At 44.8% G+C, this 13,587-nt stretch overlaps 1 protein-coding gene across 4 annotated transcripts in view; it reads right to left on the bottom strand.

The window, feature by feature from the left end:
• The window catches only part of OSBPL10 (oxysterol binding protein like 10), a 228,543-nt gene that overhangs the window by 26,837 nt on the left and 188,119 nt on the right, over positions 1–13,587 (bottom strand). For all 4 annotated transcript variants that reach the window (XM_072651109.1, XM_072651110.1, XM_072651111.1 and 1 more), the window contains one exon: positions 5,152–5,298. In XM_072651109.1, coding sequence (XP_072507210.1) covers positions 5,152–5,298 — 147 coding nt within the window. The remainder of the gene's footprint in view (positions 1–5,151; positions 5,299–13,587) is intronic.

Genomic DNA, 13,587 nt, shown 5'->3' with positions numbered 1-13,587 from the left:
CAAAGAGACCATAAAAACAGGAAAAGGACTCACATGGATAAACATATATATACAGAGAGAGAGAGAGAGAGAGAGAGAGAGAGAGAGCACAGCTTTCTTTGTGGTGGCAGAATTGGAAACTGAGGGGATGCCTTAATTGGGGAATGACTGAACAAGTTGTGGTATACGAATGTGATGGAATACTATTGTGCTATAAGAAATGATGAGCAGCGGACTTCAGAAAAACCTTGAAAGACTTCCATGAACTAATGCTGAGTGAAATGAGCAGACCCAGGAGAACACTGTACACAGTAACCGCAACATTGTAACAATGAACAACTTTGATAGACTTAGCTCTTCTCAGCAGTGCAAGGATCTAAGACAATTCCAAAAGACTCATGATGGAAAGTGCTGTCCACATCCAGAGAAAGAACGGGAGTCTGAATGCTGATAAAAGCAGACTATTTTCTCTTTTTTTCTTTCTCTAGGTTTTTCCTTTTTGTTCTGATTCTTCTTTCACAATATGACTCACAGGGAAATATGTTTAATATGATTGTACAAGTATAGCCTACATTAGATTGCTTGAGGTCTTAGGAAGGAGGGAAGGGGAGGGAAGGGGTAAAATTTAGAACTCAAAATCTTATAGAATAAATGTTGATTACTAAAAATAAGTTAATTAATAAAGGTGTTAGGGAGAACACGGCTCCTCCTTCTTCCACGTGACAGCCCTTCAAATCCCAGAAGACATCCTCAGTGTTAGCCTCCCACTCCCTCTGGGAAGTAAAATCTCAGAACAAGAGGAATTAACTGGGTTCTGTCTTTTTCTTTTTTTTTATTTCATTTTTTGTAAAACTGTCTTTCCTGGTCCCTTCTGAGGTTTTCTCATGGCTTTGTCATTATTACTTTTACTACTCCTTTATAAGTATTAAGTCACTTTGTCATTTGCTTCCTGGGGCCTGGAGCACCAGGGCCAGTGTCGGGGGCCGGGCACCCACTGGACTATCTGCCTGATGCCTGGTGCATGAGTAATAAGCCAGCTGTTTAGATGGATGGCGCCAGCATGGAAACCACCAGATCAATTTTATTGGGCTATCAATAACACTAGCTTTCTCTCCTATTAACATAATTAACAGAATCAACCTTGACTTTTCCAGAGGAAACGAAAGAGGGCTTTGCCAGAGACCCAGCAAGCAACAAATTAACTCTCAAGTTCCATCAATCAAAAGCAGAGTCACTCACTCCTCTCCAGGTGGTTCTTTAAGGGAAGACCAGCACCATGAAAGGAACCACAAGGAGGGACAGCTGCCCAGTGGGAAAAGCTGTGGGTGATGGGAGGGAGAGCACTGGAGGCAGCTACGGACAAAGCAGCTGAAGCTATTTATAATACGGACAAACATTTATGTATGGTTGTGAAGACCAAATGAGATCCCATTTGTAAAGCACTTAGAGCGCCTGGCACACAGTAGGTATCTAATACATACTTTACAAAATAATGCTCTAAAGTTTGCAAAACAATTTCTATATTATCTCAGCTGATACTAACCACAACCCTGTGGGGTAGGCACGATTCTTATGCTTCATTTAAGAAGGTAGCAAGCGGGTGCGACCGATAGAGCTTTGGTGCTGGAGTCTGGAAGTCTCGAGTTCAAATCCAGCCTCAGACACTAAGTCTGAGTAACTAAGTCTAAGTGACTGTAGGCAAGTCACTGACCCTGTGTGCCTCAGTTTCCTCAACTGTAAAATAGGAATAGTAACAGCACCAACTTCCCAGGGTTGTTGTGGGATCAAATGAAATAGTATTTGTAACGTGCGTAGCACAGTGCCTGACCCACAGTAGGTGCTCATCATCATTTATTATTACTATCATTTTAAAGGTGAAGGAGCCAAGGCTGAGGGCAGTTAGATGACTTGCCCAGGGTCACACAACTAGTAAGGGTCTGAGGCAGGATTCAAACTCAGGTCTTCCTGACTCCAAATCGAGGCTTTTTTCCCAATATACCACAAATCTTTCCTCTGCCTACATGTCAGCATGTCACGCCTTTGAGCAAATGGATACCACTGGACCACCCCACTTTGGGAAAACAAAACTTACCCATCTGACAAAGCCCTCACCTGGCATACAGTAGGCACTTAATAAATGTTTATTGAATATCACTGAATTGAAGGGGGTTCCCATTATGGAATCCCAATTCCAGAGTAGAAAGCACCTCGGGGAACATTGTCTGGCCTGAGCAGCTGCTGCCCTAGCTTTTTCCTGAAGAACACCAGTGAGGGGAACCCCCCTCCCAAGGGCTCCAATCCATTTTCTGGGGGCTCTACCTTGGTAGGTTCCTCTTTCTATAGGCTTTAAGGTGCCACTCTGCTACTTCCTTCCTTTGTCTCCTCTCATCTCTTCTTTATGAGGGGGCTCTTCCAGTTCAAATCCTGCCTCTGGCACCCAACCCTGGGCCTGGTTCTCTCATGTGCCAAATGAAAGGTTAGGACCATGCTCAGCAAACATGTGGTAGGCATTTGACCAAACCCTGAAGACTTCACCTGTTCATGCCCATGTCGTCCTAGGGGCCCACAGTCTTCCTGGGTAGTTGCCTTGGTTGCCTATCATAGAGAGGCCTGGGATCCAACCATACTTCTCTTAACTATCTGGACTTCTCCCCATACATATCCCCCAAGCTCAGCCTGCACACCTCTTTCAGGTGCATTAATTAACTGAATCAATTAAACATAATTAAGCCAGCATCATTATTTCTGGAAAGGGCATGTTGATCAATTTGCCTACGGCTCCCTTCACCATCTCTGTAAATTTCCAGACCATTTCTAATCCACCTACAACTCTTGAGAGCTGTTATCTCCTTGTGTAAGCATAGAAGCTTCTTAAGGACCAAGAATGCCTTTGGTTTTGAGTTTGTATCTCCCTTGGTGGGTCCCTTCCAACCCAATGTAGCACACAGTAAGTGCTTAATAAATGACATGTCACTCAGTCATTCATAAATGCTTTTGGACAACTAGTTTCCGGTCTTGAGTAGACTCTCCTTTGGGCATGAAAGTCCTTGCAACCTTCAGCACAGGGACAGTTCATTCTAGGTACAGAGAAAACAATTCCTCTAGTGTGTGGGTCACATCCATGTCTGGGGCTGGGAGGGAGGCAAGGCCCTGGGGGATCTGCTTCATAAAGACAAGAAAAGCTTTTCTGGACACCTCTGCAGCCTCCTTAGCAGCCTTCCTCCTCCCTGGGCCTCCCACCCCAGACTCCAAACTGCTGAGAGACTGACTGGCCCATGGAAGAAAGGGGAAAAGCAAAGAAGGGGGAAAAAAACACAGCCCCTCCCTGCCAGAAAAGAAGCAAACTTTATAGATTTCATCAGCTAGTTTGGGGAAGTAGCGCCCTGCCATGCAGGCCACCACTCACACAGACTTCTGAATCAACAGGCGCTCTACACCTCATTCTCAAGGATACCCCTCATGAGAAGTCAAAGATTCCGAGTGAGGAAACAATCTCCGGGGGCTTTTTAGCCAGTCACTGAGCATTTGGGTCTTCACTTACTGGGGAATTTAGTTAAGAAACACGCCTACCTTTTCCCTTTAAACTCAGACAAGACAGACAAATAGGTATTTATATACAGGGGTACACGTATGTATACACATGTATGATACATGTGAATGTGACCAGGCCTCAAGCCAATTGGCATATGGCTCCATGACCATCCACACAGGACTCTCCTCCTTTGGTCAACATTAACCTCTCAAAGCTTGGCCCCCCCACGCTGAGCGGCACAGCTGGCTCAAGGCTGGGAGCTAGATGACAGGAGAGCTCTCTTCTCCCAAACTCGTCAAAGCATCAAATGTTAATCTCCACCAATGAGAGAATCCTACGCAAACAGAGTTTGAGTCCAGGTTCATATATGTGCACACTCACGTACATGATATGCATATATATAGATATATACATAAGTCTATACATGCTTATATTTACTTATATACAGGTATGTATATACATGTGTATATATATTTACATGTGCATATGTTTAAATGGAACTAAAAGCATGTTACTTTCTCATATAGAACACAAAAGCATTTTCTAAGTTCCTTTACCCACTTCCAGTTCTTACACTTAAAAAGATATTAACTTTGGAGTCCAAGGACCTGGGTTCAAATCTTAGCCATGCCACTTATGTGACTCTGGGCAAGTCACTTAACTTGAGTTTTCCTCAATTTCCTCAACTGTAAAATGGAAATAATGATGGCATTTACCTCAAAGGGTTGTTGTGAGGATGAAATGAGACAGTATTTGTAAAAGCACTTATCCCAGCGCCTGGCACACAGTAGGTCACTTTATCGACAGTGCTTCCCATCCTCCTCCCTCCCCCACCACACTGTGCTGCTACCACCAGACTGCTGGCGCTTGGTCATCCCCCTTTCTCTTCCAAGTCTGAGGAAGCCCAGGATGGCTTTGAGCTATAGGTCAACTCCTGAGCACTTATGATGACAGGGCCCTGAGTTGCATTCTGGGGATACCAAAGACACATAGGGTGTGGATGGTGCCTGCCCCTAAGGCCCTTACAATCTAGTCAGGAGAAAGCAGACACATAATAAAGGCCATCAACAATGCAAGGTAACACAGGCTAAAAGCTGCACAGACAAGAGGGAGAGTGTGAGCCACGGAGGGCTGGAGGAGGGAACAACCCATGAGGGAGCCCCGAGGGCTGGCAGTCTGGGAATGCTTTATGCGGGACATGGGACATGAAGGATGAGTGGTGTATAGACAGGGAAAGACATCCCTTGCAGGAGAAACATGAGTCAAGACAGAGAATCAGTGACCTGTTGGGCTGGAACACAGGATTCAGGAGTAGTTCCCTCAGGGTCAGAGCAAGGAGGGAGCTTAGCGACCCCCGTCCCCTCCACCCATTGGACTGATGAGACAACCGAGCCCCAAAGAGAGGAAGTAATTTTCCTGATGCTTTGGCTGAGCTGAGAATGGGCGAGCCTCAACTCCGACTTTCCAGATGAGAAATTCCACCTGGAGATGAAGACTCCAGCCTCCTTCACCAGAGCATCCTGCTCAGCACTTGCTCAGTTTGGGGCCTCAGCCTTTGAGGGATGGACCCCCTCGCAAGTAAGCTGAGCAGCCTCTCCACCCTGATGGCCCACACTGGAGCCTGGGGAAGGCTCACGTACTTTGGTGAGGTCCATTCCAAATCGAAGCTGGGAGATCAGGTGAAGGACGATGCTGCGGTGGTCCTCCGACTCGCTGGACCCATCCTCCCCACTCTCCTCTTTATCGGTTTCCTCCTCATTTATCCTCGCTTCTTGCGAAGTTGTTCTCTGGAACGAAAACACCAACAAATTCTACCTCTGGGACAAGGAGACTGAACCAAGATGGCGCTTGGGAAGGATACAGGCCATGCCCAGCACTGACTGGGTCTAGGACCAGGTCCCCCTAGGGCATGAAGCTCTTGAGTCAGTACAGTGCAGCATAAAGGGGACAGGAATCAGAGGGGTCTAACCTGGCCATCAATGTGGCCTTGGACAAGTCATTTTCCCTGGTGGGATTCAACGTCCTCTTCTGTAAAAAGGAGGGATTGGAGCAGATGGCCACTAAAGGCCTGTGCACCTAGGGACATATGGTCCTATGTATACGTCACATTAAAAAAGCATATTGAAAGCATAACAGTCTAAATTTCCCTTGGTTGTCTCCATCGACCCCCTCATCCATTCTTCAGAGAAAACAAAGAAAGCTATTTATAGTCAATTTTCACGATCTTGAACATTTTACTATATAGGTGACCTATTTAAATTTTTTTAAATCAAATTTTAATTTATTTACTTTATTTTAATTTATTTAAAATTTGATTTAAAAATAAAATTTAAAAAATATTAGGCATTAATGAATATTCAGTTAATACTCAAGGTCCAACTCTTACCCCACCCCCAACACAATGGGTGACTTCCCTGAGACAATCTTACAGGAGGACACCCAAGCTGCCCAGGAGGGGTTAAATGAATTTCATTCCATGTCCCTGGAGGAAATATCTACAGTAGAGAAATCCCAGCCCCTCAGGTGACCTTGAGTAGCAGGGCAACACTGAGAGAGAGCACTTTTGTGTGAGAAGATCCTTGTGAATGAGGGGTCTAGGGCGTAGCTGGATGTCCTGGGCATTACCTACCACCAGATACAGTCCTCACTCTGCGGGGGAAAGAGTCCTACCAAGGACTGGAGCTTTTCTGTGCATACCCATCAACAGCAACATGGCAGGGAGGGAAAAAGCTCATTGCTTCCCAGTTCATCAACCCATAGGTGCTCGCTCTCCTCATAAGTAAGAAGGTCCAAAATTGGAGGGGAGCAAAATCACAGCCAAGTGTTTCAGCAATGGTGAGGCTCATTCCAGCAAGCAAACTCTGTTTTCTTGGAATCTCTGGGTTGCAAGCCTCCCACTTCATTTATTTGGCTCAAAAGATCAGAAAACTGAGTTTGCAAAGCAATAGGTGAAGCAAATACAAAGTCAAGAATTCCAAGATGAGGAAATCTCTAGCTGAAGACCACCGAGAACTGGGCCTACAGCCAGGACAACACTGCCCATGATTCATGTTCAGAAGCTCAAGGACCCTAGTATAGCAAGCAGTGGAAAACAGCCATGGAACTCGTGCCAGAGGACCCGGGTTCAAATCCTGACACTGTCACCCACTGTTATGTGGGTGACCTTGGGCAAATCACTTTGCCTCTTTGGGTCTCCGTTTCCTTCATCTGTAAAATGAGGGGAGATCAGCATCGATGTATATAGACGTGCTCCAAGGGCCCTTCCAAAGCCGTGTGCTTTGTATTGACTGTGGATGCATCTTGTATCTATAACTGCTTGTGTGTTTGTCATCTACCCCATTATAATGTGAGCCCTCTGAGGGCAGGGTCTATTTCACCTTTTCTTTGTATCCTCACACAATGGCTAGCACTTAGTAGGTGCTTAATAAATCTGTGTTGATTGATCTATCCCTGCCTCTTAGCAAAGTAACTGTTTTTGTTGTTCAATGGTATCTGCTCTGTGACCCCATTTGGGGTTTTCTTGGCAAAGACACAGGAGTGGTTTGCCATTTCTTTCTCCAGCTCATTTTACACATGAGGAAACTGAGACAAACAGAGTGAAGTGACTTACCCAGGGTCACAGAGCTAGTAAGTATCTGAACTCAGGTCTTCCTGACTTTAGACCCAGTGCTCTCTCCACTGTATCGCTTAGCTGCCCCAAGATAAATTTAGCAGAGACATATTTAATCATTTCCAATGATCTATAACCAGTTCAAGGAGGTGATTATTCAGCCAATACTTCAACAAACACTTATCACTTATCCCCTGTACACTATACTAGGCTCTGGGGATACAACAGTGAAACAAGTCACAGTACTTGCCCCCTCAAAATCTTAGTCATATCGGGCAGTGGTGTCAAAATCACATAGAAATGGGGTCACTAAACTACACATACGGATCCCTCTCAGCCTCATATTGACTTTGAAGACCACACGGTAACACTATATTCTATTGTATTTTGGCAAACAGCTAGGTGGCCCAGTAGATAGAGGCTGGGCCTGGAGTCAGGAAGACCTGAGTTCAAATGTGGCCTCAGATACTTCCTAGCTGTGTGAACCTGGGCAAGCCATTTACCCCTGTTTGCCTCAGTTTCCTTCTCTGTAAAATGAGCTGGAAAAGGGAATGGCAAATCACATCAGTATTTTTGCCAACAGAATTCCAAATGGGATCATGAAGAGTCAGATAAGAATGAACGGCAACAACAAACTGCATTTTTATTTATTTGCTGAGTAATTCCTACTTACATCTTACCCTGGTTCTGTCCCACCTGAGAGTGCTGGGGGGGGCGGGGGGCGGCAAAGTGGGCAGCCCACCACCAAGTATTTTTTTCACCTCTGATATAGGAGAATAAGATAGCAATACAAAGGACTCTACTACAACCTGGTATGTGCTAAATTTGAAGAAGTCCTGGGAGAAGGTACTGGGTGCAAAGAAGAAGTCAAGAGATAAGGCATGAGGAGAGCCTTCAGGGCAGAGAGATCTCAGGGAAACTTCTCCAAGTGTGAGCTCACTGTCTATGGAACAACCACAGCTCAGGGAGCTCAGAGTGCGAGCTCAGAGCGCGGGCTCAGAGCCCCTAGGGAGACAGTTGTATAGTTCTATAAAAATAAAGTACAAACAACTACAGGCTGCCGGCACATCTGATTTTATTGGAGTCATTACATCAACCAGCAGACAGTTTCCCAACAAAGATCCTTTTGACACTAAGCAGGATACCTGTGGCTGTCCATACTTAGACTCCAGAGGACAGAGAAACCCTAACACAATGCCATCTTACCTCAGAACATCATCTTTGGAAACTTAAGGTAGGTAATCCATTTCTTCCCCAATTCAAGCCTCATTCCCCCATACAAAACTCCCAAGCTTAATTTAGTTTTATCATTTATAAACAATTTTGTTATATAGTGGTCAGAACACAGTCAATCATCTGTCTTAACAGCATATATTTCCATTGACTTCAACAAGGATTTATTACACATCCACAATGCACTGGGCTCAGGGCTAGAAGCTGCGGATACAGAGATGAGAAGCAACAGACCCTATCTTTGAGGGAGGGGGTTGGGAGGGGGGAAGAGAGTGAACTGGAACAAATACACAGCTAAGTAAGGTATGAGGGAATAAAGGAGGGATGGCAGCCACGCTGAGTTTAGATAAAGTGATTGAGAAAGATGGGAGACGATTACCCTTCAGGGTCAGGCTCCTGCTGCAAGGTCCAGCTCTAAGACTGATCAGCTTTCTGACCGTCACACTCAGTCTTGTACGGACCCACAGAAAGGAGAAAGATCATCAGACCTAGAGAGAGAGGATCTGGGCTTGAATCTCTCCTCTGCCACTCATTCCCCTGTGTCTTTGAGCAAGAAGCATCACTCCCATGGGGCCTCAGTTTCTTCCTCTGTAAAATGAGGGGGATGGACCAGACTGGCTCTGGATTCCATGATTCTCTCTGAAAACAGCTAAGGGAAGTTTCCTTTAGTAGGCTCATAGAATCATAGGAACAAAAGCTGTGAGAGACCTTAGACCTTAGCATTTATTTCACAGATCAGAAAACTGAGTCCCACAGAAGTAAAATTACCTATCCAAGATTCTACGAATAAATAAGAGGCAAGATTTGGACCCTTGCCTTCTGACTCCAGAGCCAATTTTCTTTTTAGCACACCACATTCCAGTGACCTAGCAATACTTATACAATTCCAGTGCACACAAGACTGGAGACAGGAAATAGAAATATTGGGAAAATCAGAGAAGAAGAGATGGGGGAGACTCAGTTCAGTCTCTAGAGAAGCTCTGAGGTCCCTGATATCACACTGGTTTTTACTATGCCAATGTCAGTCTTGCTAGAAAACCCTCCCAAAATTGAATGACTAAAGTTAAGGTTCTATACTAAACATAGAAAAAAATCTTTACTCCCACCCCCCCATACTCTAACCCAATTTCTTTCTGTCCTTTCCTGCCCCTATTCGCTGTTCCCAGCAGCTCTTCTAATTTCAGAAGTGTTTGAAAGAAGAGACTAATGTCCATTTTCTATGGATCTATAGTCTTCCTTGTTAGTCAGGGGATTCTGAAACCAAGACGTATCAAAGGAAATGTGTATTCATCCTTCGTTGCTGAAGAAGACCATGCCATCAGAGAAATAATGACATGACTTGAACTTGACTTTGTTTTGATTGAGGGAGGGCTGTGCAGGTCACCAGCCTCACTTCTCCTCCAGAGCCATCTGAATCCAGTGACCAGATATTCATCAGGATGACTGGAGATGACCCAGGATGAGGCAACTGGGGTTAAGTGACTTGGCCAAGGTCACACAGCTAGAGAGTGTCAAGTGTCTGAGGGGAGATTTGAACTCAGGTCCTCTTGACTCCTGCACTGGTGCTTTATCCACTGCACCACCTAGCTGTCCCATCAAAGGAAATATATCCTAACTGAAGCCTCCCTTGACTCTACCATCCCCATAGCTTTCTTCTCTTTCTTAGCCAAATGCTTGAAGAAATGCCATCTACATTCACTACCACCATTTCCTTTACTCTCACTCCTCTAAGCTCAGAGAACATTTCCACCTTATCTATCTCTCCTTCTGGAAAAAAAGTTTGTTGTAAAAAGAAGAGATATCAATTAAGCTTTTAAAAAGAGGCACAAGTACTACTGTTTCCTGCGAAATGACCCAGGGATTTGGTAGGTGATTGTCTGTATTCTAAGCATTTCCCCAAACCCAGGGGCAGTGACCAAAATATTCATCCACTCAGTAAGCGTTTATTAAACACCTAGCATGTAACACCCACATAGGAGTTACTATGATGAAGTAGGTGCTACTACTGTGTCCACTTTACAGAGGAGAGTAAGACAGTAACATTAGGATGGGGGAATGGATCAGAAACGAACTTGAAGAGGCTAGGGATTCTAAAGCATGAATGTGAAGAGGGAGAGAATTTCAGGTATGGGGACAGCCTATGCAAAGACACCAAGATGCAAAATGGCACATCCTAAGAAGGACCAAAAGAAGGTAGGCTTGGAAAGGCAGGTCGAAGCCCCTTTGGAAAGGGCTTTCAAAGCCAGAGAATTTGGGCTTTGTCCAAGAACTTTCTAAGTGCACATCTTTATTTCTTGCTCCCCAGAAGAAAGGCATTTCCTACCCAATGCTGGTTCCTCCTCCAAAAAGACACAAAAGGGAAAGATTTTTAAGAAGTCCCAGATAAAGAAGCTACTCCACTTGAAGCACAAAGCATTTCTGCCTAGGAAGAGGGAAACAAAGCATGAGATTCAAGCCAACCTTCTCAAAGACGTCAGGATTTTCCAGATGACATTTATTTCTGACAGCCCTTTTCCCAAGAATACACACTTTTAATTGGTCTAGACTAGCTAGGAGGCTGGAAGCAGCTTTTCTCCCCTCCCCCTCTCTGACAAGCTCTGCATGACCTGTGTTTACAATCCACAGGCAATGGGCTTCCTCCTACTGTCCTGTTTATTCAAAAACTAAACACAATTTGTCTTCGACTCCATCAAGAGAGAAGTCTTCCAGAGAATAGCCAAGTAAACACATTGATTTTAACACCAACCTCCCAGTCCTTCCCACTTTGAATTAACACCACGTGCTTTTATGTTCACATCATTATTCCCTAGGATTCTGGCTCAGACAGAAAAGGAAAGCAGCGGAAACTCCCTTTCAGCAAAATCCATCCACCTTCACCATCTTCTGGGGGGGAGGGGGGCATCCCTTAGGAGCGTCTTGTTTTCAGCTCCATCCCCCAAAACAAAGTTCAACCAACAGTTTTTCCAATGGCCCTGAGAGACCATGCAACAAACTGTAACCTGAAGCTTTGCAAACTGGTTCACAGAATAGCACTGAACCCAGCAATGGGTGCTCACCCAGTCTCTGCTTAAAGATCCCCAGCAAGAGGGGAACCCCCCTCCAGTCTGAGATAGCCCAATCACTTTTGGAGAGCGCTCATTCATGGTGAAGACTTTCTTTTTGCTGTCATAACTAAATTTTCCCCTGTTCAACTTCTAGCAGGTATGCCCTGTCCTGCCCTGTGGAGCCAAGCTGAACAGGTAGAATCTGTCTTCTATGAGAAGTCTCTTCAGATCCTTGAAGAGGGCAGTCACATCTTACCTGTCCTCAGTACTCACAAACATGTCTTCTCTTCTCCAGTTAAACAGCCCCAGCAGACCCTTCTGCTCTCTGGACCATCAATGGCCTCAGACTTCTAGTCCATTACAATAAAGCTCCCTGAGGACAGGCATTCTTTTTGCCTTTATATCTCCAACTCTTACTTAGCACAGTTCCTGGCATACAGTAGGTGCTTAATAAATACTTGATGACTGACTCACTAAAATGTGGCATGCAGACCCAACCACAATATTCCAGGTGTGGTCTAGACCAGCTCCCAAAACAGGACCATGAAATCCTTAGCCCTGGATGCTCTGCTCCTCTTAACAAAGTCTCAATTCCATCTGCTTCCTTGACTGACATACCACACCCTTAACTTGTATTCAGTGTGTACTCCACTGGGAGCCCCAGATCTCTTTATTCTCTAGACAAACTGCTGCCATCTTGGATTTGTGAAGTCGGTATTGATGAACCCAAGCATTCAGACTAAGCTCATCCCAATTGTTGAAGCAAAAAGAACTTTGCATTTAGATTAGCATCATATTCATTAGAGACACATCATATTAAACCAAACCATGCAGCTCTAGGGAGAGTGGGCTCCAGGTCAGCCCAGTGACCCTGGGCCATCAGAAAGAGCTCTGAGTCACAGACATCATCAGGCAGTGTGGGGGTCCTACATTCTCCAGAGTCCTCTAGTGAGTTGTTTTTGACTTAATGGCCACATGGCAAATGTAACCTGTTAAGACTGTTTATCCAAAGGAATCAAACTCAAAGTTAACAAGACAGCATATAAATTCAAGGACACTCCAACACAAGACCTTGACAGCTATAAATCTTCCAACAAAGAGCTTCAGGGCCTTGTTACCTTTTCAGAATAAAAGGCTTCTAGGCTCCTGTTTACCTCTCTATTACCAGGATGTATACAAAAGCCTGACTGTAGTTTGAGGACGTAATCTCTCAGCTTCTTTCTATTACTACAATTTGTCTTATTAGGTTTAGCCCGTGTGGTGATCTGTCAGGATGGTGATGTCTCTATCATTTGATGTCTTTGTGATTCCTCCCTCCAAGCTTTTAGCCACCCAAAGACCTGATAAACATGCCATCCAAGCTTCAATCACAAACATTTACAAAATAATAATTGACATTTAGAGCTTTTAAGGTTGACAAATCACTCTAGATACATTTTCTCATTTGACACAATCAGCAGTCTTTTAAGATAAAGAAAATGGGTTTTAATGTAGATTTCTCAGATTTGAAAACTGAGGGTCAGAATGACCTGCCCATCATCACACAAGCAGCTTGAGTCTCTCCTGATCCCAAATCCATTTCACTCTCCATATTGCCAAGAGGCTATGCTAGACAAAGAAGCAGATGTTTCTGCCCTCAGGGGACTTCCCTATATACCATGTATACATTCCCTACACATATCCCAGTTTTTATGCAGTTACTGACTCAGAAAGTTAGCATGAAGTTGGCTATAGGCTTATAGGCATTCCCACTTACTGACAGTGACCTGTGCTTGATGCAGCTGGCTTAGGCTTCCCCAAGTCATCACTTAAATAGGTGGGAAGAGTCTCCCTATAATGACAGAATCACAGAACTTAAGCATTCAAAAGTATTAGTGCATCGCCTTGGAAGTCAGGCCTTCCTTATGGACTGATCTATCTACAAGGCAATTTTCTACCAGTCAATTCATGACTGGGCAGGAGAGGAGGGACAGAGGCTGCCTTCTCCATAAGCACTCCCCACAACAGACTGAAACCGATTAGAGAGGGTTTAGGATTCAGACCGTCCGGCCTCAAGGCCTTGGTTTGCATTTCTGAGGCAGGCTGAGGAGGGCAACCTTGCTTCTCTCCTTTCAGACAAAAAAGGTTTTGAAGAGCCCTACAGAGTTCCCCTGCCCAGACTGGGGGTAGACTGTTCAGCCCACAGCACA

This window comes from Notamacropus eugenii, chromosome 3 (genome assembly GCF_028372415.1).
Source record: "Notamacropus eugenii isolate mMacEug1 chromosome 3, mMacEug1.pri_v2, whole genome shotgun sequence".
Lineage (NCBI taxonomy): Eukaryota > Metazoa > Chordata > Mammalia > Diprotodontia > Macropodidae > Notamacropus > Notamacropus eugenii.
This window is presented reverse-complemented; position numbering and strand designations above follow the sequence as displayed.